Below are 18937 nucleotides of genomic sequence, written 5' to 3' on the forward strand. Positions count from 1 at the left end.
AGGCTGCACAGCCACCTCGAGAGAACTTGACTGAAGGTCGGAATCGCCGACGCGAGACAACCGAGCGCGCGCTTAGCGCGCGCTGAGCCGCACAGCCGCAGTAGAAGACTCGCGCGCCCAGGGCGGGGCGCGGAACTGGGGCGGGGCCGAGCGGCTCCTCTCGCGCGCTGACGTGACGGGTCGTGGCGGAAGGGTGTGGACGCGCAGGCGCCGCAGCGGCCCGGGAGGCAGGGGGCGGGGCCGCGCAGGCGCCGTGAGAGGCGGTAGCGGCGGTGGCGGCGGTGGTAGAGGTAGTGGCGGCAGCTGTGAAGGGGTTCCGGGAAGATGGTGCTGATTAAAGAATTGTGAGTAGGATCGGTGGGCGTGAGCGAGGTTCCGGGACGGCTGTGGTGGGAGAATCATTGATTGAGAAGTGGCGGAATATTCCTAAGAAGGAGCGAGCCTCGGGCCGGCCGCTCCCTGCGCGCACCCCCTCCCCCGGCCCGCGCCCCCGGCCCGCTCTAGGCCCCTCCGCGGCGCGCCCCCAGGCCCCCCTGGCGTTGTCGTGGTAACAGTGCTGCCCTCTCCCCACCCAGGGGCGGAGGCGGCAGGGTCTCAGCTGCAGCGCGTGGCTCAGGAAGGCGCGGCCGGGAGTTTCCGCTGGGACCCGCCTTCTCTCCCTAACCCCTCACCCTAGTCTGAACCTGGGCCCATCCCCAGGCTCTCGGGTGGGACCCAGCCGAAGCCCAAGGGTGGGGGAGACGCGATGGGTCTGTGGGTTTTCGTCCGGGGTGGAGCCTGTCTGTAACCCGCGGGAGGTGGGCTTGCCAGGTAAAGGTAGCCCTGGTGTCGGGGCTGGAGGTGGGACGTAGGTGCCCTGAAGTTCATGCTGGAGTCGGGAGTCCGGAAAACATGCTCTTCACTGGGCAGTGAAGCTCTCCCTTCACGGGAGAGCCATCTTTCTGCTCTGAGTCTCAGTTTCTACATCTTTAAGATGGGGTGACACTCTGGGCTCCGTGTACTTCCCGGGGTTTAGATGAGGCGTTAACATGTGGTTGGTCAGATAAAAGGGTTTCCAGGTGCATCAGACCGGCGAAGTGGTTTTGTTGAAAAGTTATGGCATTTCCTACCGGCAGGGATTGTGAATATCACAGGAAATCTGGTTGGTAGGGAATGTTCAGCTGTCACAGCTGGTTCGTGTTGTCAGCATCCCTTGGGCAACTAGGGATTTCGAGTGTGGCCCGTTCTTGGGTTTTTCAAATGCTCTTTTGATTTTAAACTCTTAAAATTCTTGGCTTAATTTAGCTAACTTCGGACAGCTTATTTTTAGTGTTAGTTCTCAAACTTCTTTTAAAAAGTCACTCCTGTTGCTTCTTTGCTTAAAATCCTTCAGACTCCTTATCTCACTGAGAATAAAAGCCAATGCCTTTACTATAGCCTAGGAGGTCTTAACACTGTTTTGTGCTGTGATTTCAGTTACGTCCCTTCCCTTGTCCCTTCCAAGCTCACAAGTTTTCTTGCTGTTCCTCCACTACTCCAGGAAAAGTTCAGTTCGGGGCCTTTCTGCTTGCTGTTCCCTCTGCATGAAGAGCTCTTCCCTCATCTCACTAACTCACCTCCTTTCAGGTCTTTGCTTAAATATCACCTTAGGGAATCCCTCTCTGAATATCTAATTGCACCCCCCCCATTTGGTGTTTGCCTTCCCTGCTTTATTGTTCTCCATAGCAGTTATCACCACTAACATGCAGCACAATGATTATTTTTTTTATTTTACTAGATGTGTTCTCTCACTGCATGTAAACTCCACGAATCTGTCTGTTTTGCTCACTCTCACATCCTCAGCTCATAGAATAGTCTCCAGCACATAGTAAGTGTTCAATAAATATTTGTTAAATAAATTAATGAAAAATTATAACTTTATTCAGTGACAGGGATCCTGAGAAAAGACACATTTTCAGTTAAAGCTTATTTATAGTATTGAACTTTGGATTTATAAAAATTTTTCTTCCAAGTCGTTTGTACAATGTATCATGCAAGTGTTATCTCATTTATTACTCCGAAGTTTTTGTAACTGATAAGTGGCAGATATTAAGACTTCTGGAGGAAATAAGACAGGAGGAAATTGACTTGGCCCAAGTCACATAGCAAGTGCATTGCAGAACTGATTTTAGGTCATAGATCTAGTCATTTTTCTTAGTTATTTCCTCCCTCCTAAAATGTGAATTAAGTGTTCAGTAGATCCCTTTGACAGTTATGTGAGTAGTATCAGGCTAAATCATGGAAAGAAATTCTCATTGGGAATTTGCATGCTGTGCTTTTTGTGAATCATTACTTTCTTTATAAAAATTTCAATGTGCCGAGGTAACAAGTGTTGAAATGTGTTCAAGGTGTAATACTTTTTCTGGAGGAGTTATACAATTACATTTCTTAATGTTCACTCCTCATGTATGTCTCCCCTAGACTTTTTTTTTCCTCCTAGAGTTTTTGTTTTTTTTTTTGGCTGAGGCGTGGCTTGTGGGATCTTAGTTCCCCAACCAGGAATTGAACCTGGTCCCTTGGCAGTAAAAGCATGGAGTCCTAACCACTGGGCCGCTAGGGAATTCCCATTTTCCTCCTAGACTTTTTGAGGTCAGAGGCTGTTTCTTATTTTATTTAAGTATTCCCGGTACCGCACAGCATCTAGTCTAGCACACTGTAAGAACTCAGTGTTGTTTAACAAAAAAAATGATTCTTCCTACTCACACGTCAACTTTCTAAAATTGTTTTTGGTCAGGAGCAATGAATAGGTCATTCCTATGTGAAGATGTTGGTAAACTGTAATATACTTTGGCAAATGTTTGCTGTCTTAAAAAATGCCATCTATTTTTGACATGAATTAAAAGGTTAGAAATAACTTTCTCAGGTTGGGGAGTTCCCTTCAGGTTGTTGCTTAAGCAATAGATGAAATTGCCATTAGTGTAAAAGTCCTGGTTTTAAAGAACTATTTGTAGTTCGATCTGGAAAATTATTTTAGAAGGATTTTCAGAGAAGTTTGAAAATTTTCAAATTGCTCTAAAAGTTGAATACTGCTTTTAGAATAATAATACAAAATCAAAGCCTGTTTCTTTTCTCTTTTACTTTTTCTTAAGCAAATCTTGAAGAAGTTACTTGACTCATCATTCATTCATAATATCTTTATCAGTCATTTTCATTTTGTGAAGTAAGTTTCCCTGAAAGTGTTAGTATATAAAAATAGGGATCTTCCTACTAGTGAGTAGTTGTTAAAATTACTCAGCAGTGATTCTTTGGTTTTGTGAAACTTTAGGGAAGTCTTTAACTGTTTCCTTTCTGTTCTTTCCTTCCATTTCCTCTGCATCCCAGCATCCTCATTTGGACCTTTGTACATCCTTGCCCTGTCTCCCAAAAGATGGCTTTTTCTCACCTTCCTGCTTCTCAATGTTTTTAACCACCTACAGATGACGCCTTCAGGTTAGCTGTAGTTATGTCACTTACCTTTTGGAACAACCTTCCAGGATTCCTTGTTGTCTAATAAATTTAATAGATTTCTTACCATTGTATTCCAGACCCTGATAATATGCTCCCAAACTGTATCTTTGTCTGTATCTCCCAAAATATGCTCCCAGCCTGTATCATAGTCTTCCCCCTGCCTCCACCCTAGTTCATTTTCTGTTACTGAGGCAGTGAGCAAGTTAGTGTGTACCCTGAGGAGACAGCTAAAATGATTAGGTTTGGAAGGATTTTGTATAACAAGTTTATTCTTGATGAGAATAAAAATTAGTAACCATTGTGACTTTGAGAATGTTCGTTGTCTTTAGATGACCATTATCAGAATGACAGAGTGATGAGTGACCCCCAGTAGTCAAGGAGGAGGGAATAACAGGAGACGTGTTTTACACGTGTTGGAGATTAAGGTGATGTGGGCTTTCAAGCATCGTTGTTTGAGGAGACTAAGGAGAGAGAAACAGGTGAAAAATGAGCTGAAGAGAAGTTGGAATGAGGAAAACTACTGGGAATTTTCTGTAAAATGAAAATTGAGGTGAATGCCATATTTTTTTTTCTCTCCTCATAGTAGAAAGAGTTAAATAAGATTTTAAATGGCACTGCTATGGTAGCTTGATGGTTAGGAGGGAAAAGTCTAAGAATGACCAGGCCAAAAAAGAAAAAGTTGCTATCTTGGACACCAGCTACTATCATGAGACATTTGATATTCAGGGATGGCCTTGGTTTTCAGAGCTTATTGTGGAAATAAGTGTGAGGGTACTTCCCTATAAAAATCTGGAGATAAAATGCAATATCCTGATATATAAAATAATACATCATAGAATTCTTTTTTCGAATTCATCTTTAGGAGCATTATGCCTCTATACTGGTCCTTTTGTATGTACAGTAACAAACTCTTGGACAAGATCAAACACAGAAACCTTATATTGAAAAGGGGTTATATTTATAACGTTCAATGTATTTTCCATGGTAAAGTTTTTTCTTACTAAGTCTAAAGGACCTTTTACTTGTTTTTCTCAATAAAATTGAGGAATAATTGGGTAGTGGGGAACAATTTTTGGAGGCATTCATTCGTGAGATTCAAGACATGTATTCTGGGAGAAAGTATCATAAAAACAAAATACATAATACATAGATGGAGAATGAAACCATACTTAAAGTTTCACAAGGACAACCTGACCAGGCAGTCTACAAATAATATATCCTGTACCCTGCAATGTTCAGTGATGAGTTTTCTCTTGTTCCTTTACTCCTCACAAGAATCTCTACAACTGCGTTTTTGGGGTCCTGGTATAATGAGGATGCTAAATGCAAGTGATTGTTGAGAGCCAGGAATGGGTAGTTTTATTTCCCCCATTTAAAAACTCTTATTTAGAGCTGTAGTCATTGCAAAGACCCTCTTCCATAAACAACATCTTGTACTAAGCTATCATTGGATTTAAAACGAAAGCTCTTTAATCGTGGAGATCTGTGTTTTAAAGCCAACTATTTCATGTTTAACATATTTGTTATTCTTTTGTCTTTTTAGCCGTGTGGTTTTGCCATGTTCGGTTCAGGAGGTAAGTCTTGCTTACACAGTTTATTTTGATACGCTAATCTAAAGACATATTTTCATTGTATTCATTTACCTTTACTTTGCAGTTTATGTGACAGAGTGAATTATGATGTGTTAGAGATAATTAATTGTAAATGAATTTCTGTTAACACTGCCTTGTTTTGGAAGGATCTCAGAATGTAGATTAACTTCCTGTCTGGTGCAGGAGTTCTATCTATAGTATCCCAGAGAAAGAAGGTTCCAGCCTCAACTTAGGCACTTTAGGGTTAAGTCACTTGCTGCTTGGAGAAGCAGCCTACTTTACTGTTAAATATTTTAAACATTTGTCATTACTTTAAACCAAAATCTGCTTTCCTATAAAGTTTGCCTGTTGTTTACAGTTCCTTCCACTTGAGCAAAGAGAAGTAAGCCTGTTCTGTCTTGCACATGGTGACCTTTCAGGGTAGTTTTTGGACAATTCTCTCTCCTCCTCCTGTCCCTTTTGTTCCATCTTCTCTGCGTGAGGTCACAAGGTTGAACATTCCCAGCACATTCATTTGGCCTAATATAATGTGATCTCCAGACTTTCTCACAAGCTCGTCTCACCGCTCACTGCACGTGGTGTAGTTGTTGCTCCCAACTGAAAAAGTGTTCCCAACACAGTCTGACCACAGAACCGTGAGAGATCATTGTCTCCCTTGATCTGCACGGTACAGAAATGCATCACCTATTCAGAACTTGCATGTCCTGCAGTTGTAGCTCTCTGTAGTATAGCCAGGAATGAGGATAAAAGCAGAGACAGCTTCTGAGAAATCAAGATACGTGTAGGAAAACCCATAAAGGCCTTTGGGTCCTTCTGTAACTTGCGCACAGCTTGCACTCTTAGGTTATCTGGTTTTCCTAGAGCTGACACTCGATTAGAAGCAGTGAATTGGAAGTGGGACAAAACAAACTGATAACCTAAGACGTGACAGCTGACAGAAGGCAGACAGAAAAAAAATAAAATGCAGGAACTTAAAAGGAGTAGCTGTGTGTCACTGTTTCATGTAGACTTGAACATAGCCGCATGTACCTCAGTAGTGCCTGAGGTTTCTGTATTAAAGTGAATTAGAACACTCGAGACAAGCCAGGCACCCCTGTTCTTTACTTGTACAATTGTTTGAACTTGAATGTGGAAATTGACATTTGTTTCTGTTCATTTTTTCTTTTGGTTTCAGCTAGTTTCTGAGTCTTAGTATTGTCACCCAGAATAATCTCAGCATTTTGTTATATTTGGACTTAATAAAACATGCCTCTTGTCTTTAAGTTATCTTTAAAAATGAGAATGAGAGCCTAGTAGCATGTGGCAAAATATCAGTCCATTAATAGCATATTTTTGGATACTGTTGTCCTTCCTGTGTAAGTTTTTGTTACTCTGTTCCTGACCAAGATCAAATTTACCCTCTGGCTTAGAGACATTTTAATCATGTTTTCAAAATATCACAGTGTTGAGAAGTATATTTTGAAGGACGTAAGGATTGTAGCATTACTGGACTAACCCTGGTGTTGTATCATGAAAACCAAAAGAAAAAAGCCCTTTCTGCAGTCTAAAATCTCTACAAAAACTTTTTTGATGCGTTTAAGAAATCTTTCCAAATTGAGTGTGTGTGTGTGTGTGTGTGTGTGTGTGTGTGTGTGTGTGTGTGTGTGTAAATTAACCTGCAAGATAGCATCATACTCCCATGGGCTTTTTAGATATGAATATTTACTAAGCTTACAACCACCCCTGTTTTTTTATTCCTCAAATAAAATGTTAGTTTTGAATTATTACTTTTGAGAGGTAGCTTTTCTTTGAAAATATGCTTAAAAAAGAAAAAAACCTTTCTTCAAGGCTGTCTTCATTGGAAGGAAGAAATTTAGCCAAATTTGTAGAGACTGGAGATAATGCCGTGATTGAGTCACTAGAACAAATTAGAACACAAGAACTTTGCTTTTTATCATTTGTTGGAACTGTTAGAAACTCCAGATTGGCATAGAACAATACTGCCCACCTACAGGTATTGGTGAAGTCCACTGAGAATTCTCATTCACTTTAAAATGAAATAGAAACCACTATCAGCAATTTCTTGCCTTTTATGGTAATACTTGGATATTTATAAATACTTTAAAAACAGTTTCTGTTTACTAGAGAACTTCACAATTAACTGTTCTGACCCCGGATACCCAGTACTGTTTGTGTTTAGGTGGGCAAGGGCCAAATCAGCCATGTCATGTACATAAGCATGGAAAAGAACACCCCAGAGGTGTACTAAAATTTAGACTGTAATGGTTCTTTGTACTTGCAGGCTTTTATTGTTACACTGTATATCCCTCCTCATTATTGAGAACGGTATTCTGATTGCTCTGCTTTCTTATTTGGCGAAGTAACAATTATGTTCCTTCCATACCTTCTTTAGAAGTTTGTGAAACTAAATGAGGTATAATAGATATGAAAATGCTTTGGAAAATACAAATGTGTATTTATTATTCAAAAAACTGAAACAAGTGTCAAGATGTCTTGATAAGTGGATAGTACATGTTAAAGCACCAGAATATTTGTAACCAACAGTTTTCTTAAATAATGGAAATCTTGTAAAATATTATAGTTTCTTGAAGCTGTATGATCATCTGGTGTTTGTCTCTCTAAACATGTTGATTTCTGATTTGAGTCATGTTTTCATATAGAACACATGTGCTAAATGGTTTGGACGTGCTTTTCTATATCTACAATAAGATTTTAGCACAGGAAGTTCCTGCATTTATGCTGACTTATTGAAATTCTGTACTCTTTGATATTTCAGTATCAGGTTGGGCAGCTTTACTCTGTTGCAGAAGCCAGTAAGAATGAGACTGGTGGTGGAGAAGGAATTGAAGTCTTAAAGAATGAACCTTATGAAAAGGATGGAGAAAAGGGACAGTATACACACAAAATTTATCACCTGAAGAGGTAAGTAGGGTGTTCACATTTGGTGCTTAGTCATCATATTAAACAATCACGCTTTGACTACCCAGCCTACTTATTCAGTATGTAACTACCTAACTCACTAGTAGATGTGCTGAGGTGCTTTAAAAAATTGTAATGTGACCCCCCCCAAAAAAAATTTTTTTTCATTGTGCTAATATGTTGCATTTTAATTTTTTGAGAGTGTTTCTCCCCCTTTCTTAGTTTTTTTTGTTTGTTGGTTTGTTTTTTGCGGTACGCGGGCCTCTCACTGTTGTGGCCTCTCTCGTTGCAGAGCACAGGCTTCGGACGTGCAGGCTCAGCGGCCATGGCTCACGGGCCCAGCCGCTCCGCGGCATGTGGGATCTTCCCGGACTGGGGCACGAACCCGTGTCCCCTGCATCGGCAGGCGGACTCTCAACCACTGTGCCACCAGGGAAGCCCTTTATTAGTTATTTTTAAATTATAAAGTGATCTGTCTGCTTATTAAAAAATTCAAACAGAAGATTATAAATTAAAAACTTAGTCCCCATCTCACATCATCACACACCCATAACTCCAGAGAGAAACTAGAAACAGCCTAGAGTTTATCCTTACAGATCATTTTCTATACGTATTCAAATAAGTTTTTAAAAAACATAGAGGGCTTCCCTGGTGGCGCAGTGGTTGAGAATCTGCCTGCCAGTGCAGGGGACATGGGTTCAAGCCCTGATCTGGGAAGATCCCACAGGCTGCGGAGCAGCTAGGCCCGTGAGCCACAACTACTGAGCCTGTGCCTCTGGAGCCTGTGCTCTGCAACAAGAAAGGCCGTGATAGTGAGAGGCCCGCGCACCGCAATGAAGAGTGGCCCCCGCTTGCCACAACTAGAGAAAGCCCTCGCACAGAAACGAAGACCCAACACAGCCAAAAATAGATAAATTAATTAATAAAAAACATAGAAATATGTCACTTGTATCATTTATTGTTTCCCACAGCAAATGGGATCATACCATACATATGGTTATGCACTTTGCATTAATTTTCATGCAGTGATATATCATGAGCATCCTTTCATGTTGTTATTATTTAATGCCCTTTCCATTCTTTTTAAAGCTGAGTAAAATTTCTTGGTGTGGACATAAGCATAGTTTACTTAACCATTCTCTAAATGGTAGGTTGATTTAGGTGTTTTAGGTATTTTTCTTTTTGTCTGTTACAGGTAGTATTTCTGTAAGTCTTTATGCCTTAGGTTACTATTTCTCTAGGAGAAATTCATTACAGTAGGATTGCTGGAAGTCCATGCTCTTTTAAAATTTTGATATTATTGCCAGATTGCCTTCCAAGAGTTTGAGAACATTTGTTTTCCCATATTTTTCTATCTTTTTAATTTTTGTCAATTTGATACACAAAAAAATAGCCCCTTGTTTAAATTTGCATTTCTTTTCTTAGTGAAGTTGAATGTCTTTTCATATTAATTTGACCTTTTGAATTTCCTGTGTGACTTGACCCTTCAAATCCTTTGTTCACTGTTTTTATCTCTTTTGTTTGCAGAGGTTCTTTTGCACATTCTCCTAAGTTTGGCAGTCTAATCTCTGTCTTTGGCATAAATATTTTAAAATAGAAAATGCATACCAATATTTATCCAAGGGCGAAAGATCAGTAATGGTTTTTAAGAGTCTTTTTTTGTCAGTAGTGTCCTCCGTTTATCAAAGAAGAGGGAATCTGCTCTGCTCTTGGCTTTCTTCTCTTCATGTTGATTAATGCCAGGGTTTTATAGAGGTTTTTAAAATTGCAGATAAGTTGTGATTATTAGTATTTTTCATATTTTCTCCGTTTGAGGCTATTGCTTCATTTATAATGATACATGAATATAAAGTGGGTCATCACTTTGTAGAACCTTAAATTTTAGTTTTATTTTCGCTTAGAACACAGCATTTCTTTGTTTCTGATGCAGGTTTGAATGAAGGCAGTAACTTTGATTAATCAGTTATCCATAAAGACTGTGTTATTCATGGTTTCTGTTAATTTGTTAGCACCTTAAGCATATCTAAAAATGTGCCATTTGAGAGAATTTTAGCATTCTAGATGGTATAACCTATATAATATTTATAGTATTGAATTTACTTATGTTTACTCAGCTTACTCAGCTTACTTTTCTAGCATTTTATATTTACTCATTAATTGAATTTTACCAATATATAAAAACTCCCTTTATTATAAACATTCAACTCTCTGGGGCATCTAAAATAAACCAAAAATTGGATATGTAAAATTTTCTGTTGGTCTGTGATGTCCATATACACTTGAAATAGATTCAAAATATCCTTCGTTTGAAAACTAAGAGTTGGAATATTGAGAAAATGTTTGATATATTATTACATGGAAAAGACCAGTTGCTAAATTTGTACATAAATAATATGTTGTATATAATTTTAAAAGTTAATCAGAAAAATGCCTAGAAAGAGATTCATTAAAATGTTAAGAATGTTTTTCCCTTGGTGGTGGAGTTATGGGTGATTTAAATTTATTTTACTCTTCTGTATTTTTGTTTAATGAGAAAGTAAAGAATGATAAATATTAATTTTGAAATATCTGATTTAGGTGACACTCCAGCCATACATAATGGATCTGTTAAGTTCAAGAGGGCTGTATAAATATGGTTAGTGCAAGAGATACTATTATTCTGGAGGGATTATTGGGATGAGGTTTGGAATTCCTTTCAGGCAATTAAATAAAGGAAAACCTTGGCTGTGGAGGCCACCCTCCCAGCACAGTCTGGCTTCTGGAGCTGCTTCTTCATTCCTAGAAGGAGCTGAAATCATTCCACACAGTACCCTTTGGTTTCACCCTTTCATGCACTCCTTTAATCCTCATTGCAGTCCTGAGACATGGGCAGTATACACATTATACATAAGAAGGCACTAAGTTTCATATTTACTCGAAGTCACACAGGTAGTAAGTGGTGGGATGGAGACTGAGCCTGGATTCTGTGATTTCTAATCCCATGCTCTTTTGGTCACAAGTCACAGTCTCAAGGGCCTGCACTGATGAGCACAGGTGTCCCATGAGAAGGGTGAGATGGGGTCTGATCGGATGGTGAGGACTATTTGATGCTCATAGAAGGCTGGCCTTGTCACACTGAGATGGCAGTTCTGGATGGAAGCGTGGAGAGGCATGAGACAGGAAAGGGAAGAAGGAAAGAAGGTGGCAGTAATGGATCTCAGGCAGTGTGGCAGATAATAGCCACTCTGGTGGTAATGAAAAACAATAAAAAAGCTGTCTGTTAATAAAGACAAAACAGGGACCCACTGTCACCGTGGTCCCGTGGGGGAGGTCATGGAGCAAGGGCAATCAGATGTCCACGCTCAAAGTCATCAGTGTCATACTGAAGGCACAGTAGCCCCAGGATAACTGTTATGGAAGGGTAAAGAATCGTTTAGCAGCAAGTGCTCAGGCCTGCCTGTGGAGGAAAGACCACAGGCATGGCCCAGGACTGGCAGTACAGCCCCATCAGACTTCAGTGTCCTGCAAGGGCATCCGTTCAGCATGCTGAAGACATACCCACAGTCCCTAGAGAGTTTTAGAGTTCTCTCTCCCTGAGGAAGTTAAAGTTGTGTCCAGAAATATATGTTCCCTTTTCCAGGACTTATTCCATTGGGAAACCTATAGTGCTCTGTGCACTGTCACTGTATAGCATTGATAGACAGGCTTGCAGACTTGGCAAACCTTGCTGGGTAAGTTGGTTGGCTGAGGCTGCCAGCACCTTACTTTACATTTGGGACACTTGAATTCTGAGGTCTGCTTTACCAAGTGTTATCGAGGTCTCTGAATTCCCTGGTCAGTATGCTTTCCCATTTCAGCAAAAAACACTTCATGGTAAGATATACACACTTAATCTCAGCCAGAAGATTGAGAAACAATCTTGGTGAAGTATTAAAAAATTCAAAATTTAATACATCCATAACATGCTACGTTAAAGAAGGAGTTCTCAGGGCTACCAGCCTTACAGTAGAGGTTGAGTAGTATATTTTTCCTACATAAAAATAAAATAAATACAAAATTTAGTGATCATCGCAAGGGACATTTCAAATGTCTGGTTTCCCTGAGTCTCAGGTAATAGTCCTCTTATGGGATGATATTCTTTCCATTTCCTTTGATAACTTATAGTGAGTGTTCACCCATTGTGATTCTAAGCAGAGGATCTAGTACTTCCTGTGTTCTGGTCACTGTAAGTGCTCTAGGTGGGAGCTCATTCATTCCCCATGTCAACCTTTGCTAGTGAGGAAACTAGGTCCAGTAACTAAGATTTCAGTAGCTGGCTGATATGTCACTGCTGTTTGGTAGCAGAGATAGCCCAGGAACCCAGGAGGCGTTGTGGCTCCTCTTTATCGCTCTCTTTACTGCTGAGCCCTGTGGGGGGAAATTTTCCATTTCCTAAAGTGAACTCCAAAAGAGTTTACAGAGAAATTTCTTCCAAGACCATGGATTTCACCACATCCCATTTTCTCCTAAGTCTTTAAAGTCGCCAGTCTTTATCCAAAATAAAGTTGAACTTAACAAGGTACTTACTCAAGATTACCCATGTATCTCCAATTGTTATAACTCTGTCCAAAGTAAAAACCCTTGGCTCTAAGCAAGCCCATCTCTTTATTGTCCTCAAGAAGTGACCTGTTCCGCCCCTGTCAGGTTGCTCATAACCTGCTTGGTTTCCTGAGCACAGCTCAGATCTGTCCCGTGCATTCCTTGACTACTTTCATTCATATTGATCCTTCTTCCCTAAACACCATCACATTTTGTCACTTCTCCATTTGACACCTAATCAGGTATTTCTGTATGCATACATATTTGTCTTGTTGTATACCCCATTTGCCAAAAAAGTTTGAGGACGTTTCCTAAGGTTGTTTAATATACCCTTAATAGTGGATGGTAGGGAGGTGAGACAGAATTTATTGGTTGAAGAATTTTGAAGCTGGTCAAGGAAATGTGGTGCAGCTTTTAAGATGGTATTTCAGAGAAAAACTCGCAGCTGTCCTGAGACCTCATACAGACACACTGACCAATCCTTTTGCTATTGTTTTCTCTTCCTTCTTGGGGAAAATCAGCATTACTGTTTTTTATTCCCCATAAGCATTATAATCTAGCCAACTTCATTCAGTCCTGGATGATGGAGAATTCATAAAGATTTATCAGCTCCAAAATGGCCTCGTTCCTCAAAGGTCAAAGCAGAGGTTTTATTGAAAATCATTGTTTAAAAGTTTCATGTGGTTCAAGTTAAGAGCTCATTTTTGTAGCAACAAGAGTCATTTGCCAGGAACTTAAGTTACGTTCGTGTTTAAAAATGAGAAGTTTAAATCATCTGAGAATGCAAAGGTTGATTACATATGATGTTTCACAGAGATATGAGCATCACTGAGTAAGTATAGTAAGAAATTAATAAATATCAGCCAAGTAGAGTAATTCGTTCTTTAGTCGAGAATTAGCTGTCAACACATAATTTTTTTCTCTGTATATAGGCCTGAGTCTTAAGATTTGAATAGTTCAAAGTTTTCTACATCAGGAGTGATCCTATTTCAGAAGAATGTCAGACATTTTCCAATGTAGTTTCTTCTTTATGGTATATTTCATTTCTCATACCTACTTTCCTTTTGTTCTGTGAAAAATACTTCTTTCTCCTTTTGTTTTTTATAATTCTCTTGAATTTTAGAGTCTTGTTATACCTTCCAGAAGTTATTCAGTTTGTGTCTGGCGATTTTATTCCTTTCCCACAAATTGGGGAATTTTAAGTCAGTTTTTAATTTTTTCCCCCTTATATCTCTCCCTTTCTTCCATCTCTAGCACCACTGCGTTAATGCAAGCTCCATGTCTCTCAGACTTCTCCAGTTGCCTCCCTGCATTCATCTCTTGCTGTTCATTCTTTTGACTGTTATAAATAATGCTGCTATAAACATTTGTGTACAGGTTTCTCTGTGAACATATGTTTTCATTTCTCTTGGGTATGTACATACACATGTACATGTACCTACAATTGGAATTGCATACGGTAACTCCTCACTTTTTGAAGAAGTGCCAGACTTTTCCGAAGTGATTGTACCATCTTACATTCCCAACAACAGTGTATGAAGGCTCCATTTTCTCCACATCACTGCCAACACTTGTTATTTTTGGAATTTTTTTTTTTTAATGGCAGCCATAGTAATGGGCGTGAGGTAGTATCTCATTGTAGTTTTGATTTGCATTTCCCTGCTGATTAATGATGTTGAGAATCTTCTCATATGCTTATTGATCATTTGTAGATCCTTGGAGAAATATCTGTTCAAATCTTTTACCCATTTTTAAACTGGGTTGGCTTTTTATTGTAAGAGTTCTTCATATATTCCGGATACTAGTCTCCTATCAGATACATGATTTGCAGTATTTTTCCCCCATTTGTGAGTTGTCTTTTTCATTTTTTTATATCCTTTGAGGCTTAAAAAGCTTCTAATTTTGACATTCAATTTATGTTTTTTTCTAAGAATTTTATACGTTCAGCTCTTTCATTTAGCTCTTTAATCCATTTTTAGTTAACTTTTGCTGCCATCCATTCTTGCCCACTCCATTTAATTTTCCACACAAAGCCAGAATGATATTAAAACTTAAATCACATTGTGTCATTCCCCTCCTTAGAGCCTTCAGTAGCTTCCCATCATACAAAGAATAAAATCCAAACTCTTAGGCCTGTGAGAGGAGCCCCATGTGATCTGTCTGCACCCTGCCCACCTCATCATCCTTGTCTTGTATTCCTCTGTTCTTTGTTCACTACAGTCTCACCATGCTGGAGGCCTCCCGAGCGGCCCAAGCAGACCAGATCTTTTGCTATCTTAGGACCTTTGGTCATGCTGGTCCCTCTGCCTGCTCTGGTGTTCGCTGTCTCTTCATGTAGCTGGCCCTCTGCACCCTCCAGTCTCCACTGTAGTGTCACTTCCTCAGGGAGGCCTTTCTGAGTACCCTTGCCGCAGGTACTCACTTGCCCACTGCTATGTTCCTTAAAACTCATAGCCTTCAGGAAAGGTAATTTTCATTGTCATTTGTTGTTTGCTGGCCTGTTTTCTGTTTCCCTCCCTGGAAGGTGAGCTCTGGGTAAGAATTGTCCCCGTTTGTACACCATTATGTAGATGGTGCCTGGCAAAATGGACAGGCAGTAAATACTTTAGTGGATGAATGAATGAGGTCTCCAGTGTCTTTAAGGTATATTTTAGTTGATTATAAAATGAAAGATTATTTATGACAAATTAATGTAGTCTTCAAATTCTTCCCCATGTTTTTCTACATTTTGATGTTTATCCACAGTAGGATGGAGAAGGATGGAAAAATGGAACTTTGAATGGTTTTGTTTGTTTTGTCTACAAGAAGATGTAAACATTTCATTGGAAAAAGTGCAGTTTGAAATGATTTGCCAAGGTATTATTTATCTCAGGAACAAGATTTTTTAAAAAGCTCCTACATCAGAAGTTCAGTGTACACAATGGTCATTTATTATGTATCTTTTAAATCATATAAGCCCTTTGTTTTCTTCTGCAACTATGACGAAGTTGTCTTACTGCACAACAGATAGGTTCACAACCATTGGTATATTGAGGTTAGATCCTAATATTGATAACACAACTGATAAAACACTTCAGCTGAATTTTACCCTGAAGTTAAGTATTCTTATTTTGTATTCAGAGATGGGGTAGGGGAAGGGCCGTGTATTGGCAAAGTACCTTTGTGCATCTGGACATTATACTATGGCTGACTCTTAAACTCTGAAATCGAGATGTGTTTACCTTGAGGTAAGCACTGTCATGCATGTTGGTTTATCATGAGGACAACATTTTGTGACTAGTTTGGGGGAATAAGAGGAGGAATGTCCTTTTTAATTTGTTTGTTTTTGAAGGTCTAGCTCTATTTTGTTAATTTGGTTAATATTTGTCCCTTTTCTGAGACTCTAAGCTTCCAAAACAGAGTTTCCTGCATGTTAACTAGAGTGACTTCCTAAGTGATACTGAGGTGGAAAACAAGGTACGTGCTTTCAGTTGTGTACGAATGGCACACTTGACCTGCCTTGTTAGGAATATATTAAAGTTGCCATTAATGAAAATTCCTCTCCTTTAAAGTAGAAGTGAAATTCAGTTTTATTTTCTCCATTTATACATTTTCCCTAAACTTAGTCAGATTCATTGAGGAGAGATGTATGTTAATGTTCTCATGTTAAACGTAAAAAACCAGTAAATTTGAAACAAAACTAGCTCAAAGGTTTGGTCGTTTTTAACTAAGTCAAAACATAAAATGAATTGGAATTCGCATGGTAGAAAAAGCATGCTGGAAATAAGACAATAGGCATTTGGAAGCAAGACGATGAAACACTAAAACTTCCTTACAGATTTGGCTCATGCTGGCCGTCAGTAACTGACTGCCAATTTTCTTGTTTGTGTCAGCAAATTTTAAAACTTGATGAATATTAAGGTTTTTAGAATATTGGGCACTATAGGAATAAATAGAATAGTTCAGAGTATGTTTCTGAGCTGGTACACAGCTACTTTCTCCTGCCTTTTTCTAAGTTGACCAAGTGAACCACTGATATAATCTGTTCGTCATTCTCTCAGATGACAGGTAATCTTGTAGCTAGTATTATAAAACATTCCCCATATGTATTATGTTATACCCTGATTAGACCTCTCCTACATTTAAAGGAGTTTTGGTTCCAGTTTTTTAGCAATGGAAGAAATAATTTGGACTGCTTAGAGATTCCTTGACTTTTTTTTTTTTTCCTTGACTTTTAATGTGATATTATTTTCATGTGTCCTGTCTTTTTTTGTTTTTTTTTTTTTTTGGTTGGAATACATTTATTTCATCTGTCTGTAAACAAGGCATTTAAGAGTTACGGCATTTTTTAAAATGCATATTAAATCAGGTGAGTTAAACTGTAGGGAATTCCTAAACTGTACCGTTCTTGGTACTGCAGAGGCAAGGAAAGGACTGTCCACACTACTGTAGCTGTGCAGCTCTCTGGCTGGTGTGGAGTTCATTCCATCTACCTTGCTTAGTCTCCCAAATTCAACATAGGAATATCTTTGGTCAACTGCTCAATCTTACTATGGGGCTAGCAGTCCTCTCTGGGTCTCATGTATCTTTAGTTTGTTCTTTCTCTTAGTTTAGGAAATTAAGTTGTGCTTGAAAGTTGTCAGAAAGCAGCTCTGATGGAAAAAATATACGCAGGGCTTCAAGTTGGAGGATATCATTTTGACATACAGTTATTCAGCCACTTAAATGCTGGTTACATGAAATAATGAATTAGTGCTTAACTCATAGTGTTATTGAGGGATTAAAGTGAAGAAAGGCACGTGAAAGCACCCAGCTGCATGTCAAATTATAATTAAAAAGCAGTAACCACCGTTTAGTGGGCTCTCACTGCACTGCACCATTGCTAAACACATGACAGATTCTGTCTGATGGAATCCTCTCAATAACCCTGCAGAGTAGATAGTATGAAGTCCGTTCAACACAGGAGGAAGTTAAGAGCGCCAAGTAATATGCCCTAGGTCACACAACTTCTAAGCGGTGACGTTGGGATTTGAATCCAACCTGTGGAAAGCCTGTGCATGTAAAACTGCTTTCTGTACTGTAGGTACCGATCAGTAAAATGGTCATTTCATTTGTACTGCTTTGAAGACTGATAAAACTGATTTTCCATGTTTGTTAACCAGTTGTGTTTTCTGTTTGTGGTGTGTCTGTGGATGTCCTTTGCCCATTTATCTGTTGGAATCTTTCCTGATTATCATGAATTTGCAGAAACTCACCATGTATTAATTACATATTTAACCCATCTACTCTGACCATACTTGAGGCAGCAATTAACATTCATTTTCCAAGTCTACAAAATGTTATACTTGAACATATTTGAATATCTTACTCTGTACATGGATCCTTCACATTATCATTTTTCTTTAAGTTTATTCTGTAAAATGTATTAAAGGACTTTTATTCAGAGTCGTTAGCTTATTTTGGCAACTATATACTGCATTAAGAAACAATGTGGTGTAGCCTAAACTGCAGGAGAGAACTTCTGTGTTGTATTATGTGCAGGTTGAATAGCTTCAGTTAACCCTTAGATCTCATATTAGGGGAGTAGGTCAAAAGCCATAAGAAAGAATTGCTTCTATTTTAAAAAACAATAATTTTATATTTGAGTACTCTTTGAAGCAGTCTGATAGTAGCCAACAAAGAATTAATGGTGCTGTTGAAAATATATCCAGTATTTCTCTCCTCAAAGCAAAGTCCCTGCATTCGTGAGGATGATTGCTCCCGAGGGCTCCTTGGTGTTTCACGAGAAAGCCTGGAACGCATACCCCTACTGTAGAACAAGTAAGTCTGGTTCCCAGAAACCGTTTCACCCTTATACCCTGCGGCTAATGAGGAAAGGGACTGCGGTGCCCGCGCCTTAGAGAAAGGTAACACGAAGCAAGGCCTTCTTTGGGTTGTCGGGGAGTCACTGCACGCACTGGCAGAGAGGCAGCTGGGCTGGGTCCTGCCCCCAGGCCCTAGTGAGGGACACGTGTTCATTCCCAGATGACAGGCACCTTGAGGTCCTCCGTTGACCAAGCAGGCTCCACGGGGAGCAAATAAAAGGAATACAGAAACCTTAAAGGTGATTCTCATGCACAAGTGTCATTTGATGTAGTTTCAACAGTATTTTACTTGTATTGCCACATAGTAGAGGAAGAATATGACGGACAGACTCCTCAAACAGTTTCCTGTTGTTTGCTAAGTTAGACTTATAAACGATGTTTTGCTTTTGTGACATTATTCTTTTACCATTGTTTTAAAATTAGATTATTGATTCCACAATCTAAAGTATCCTATAGTGTCACTGTTTAGAAGTTGTGTTTTGCAGATATAAACCAAATGTTCTGTGTTGGCAGGTAGTTTAATCTTTGTGACATTAAATATTGTGACAGACTATTTTGGCT

At 39.4% G+C, this 18937-nt stretch overlaps 1 protein-coding gene across 2 annotated transcripts in view; it reads left to right on the plus strand.

Moving 5' to 3' along the window:
• Window positions 1-267: 267 nt before the first annotated feature.
• Window positions 268-18937, plus strand: part of PITPNB (phosphatidylinositol transfer protein beta) — a 61933-nt gene continuing 43263 nt past the window's right edge. For both annotated transcript variants that reach the window (XM_082853363.1, XM_082853362.1), the window contains exons 1-4: window positions 268-344; window positions 5009-5039; window positions 7834-7979; window positions 18241-18332. In XM_082853363.1, coding sequence (XP_082709489.1) covers window positions 325-344; window positions 5009-5039; window positions 7834-7979; window positions 18241-18332 — 289 coding nt within the window. In that variant the 5' untranslated portion in view covers window positions 268-324. The remainder of the gene's footprint in view (window positions 345-5008; window positions 5040-7833; window positions 7980-18240; window positions 18333-18937) is intronic.

The sequence above is a fragment of the Leucopleurus acutus genome (genome assembly GCF_964270905.1).
Source record: "Leucopleurus acutus genome assembly, chromosome: 13".
NCBI lineage: Eukaryota > Metazoa > Chordata > Mammalia > Artiodactyla > Delphinidae > Leucopleurus > Leucopleurus acutus.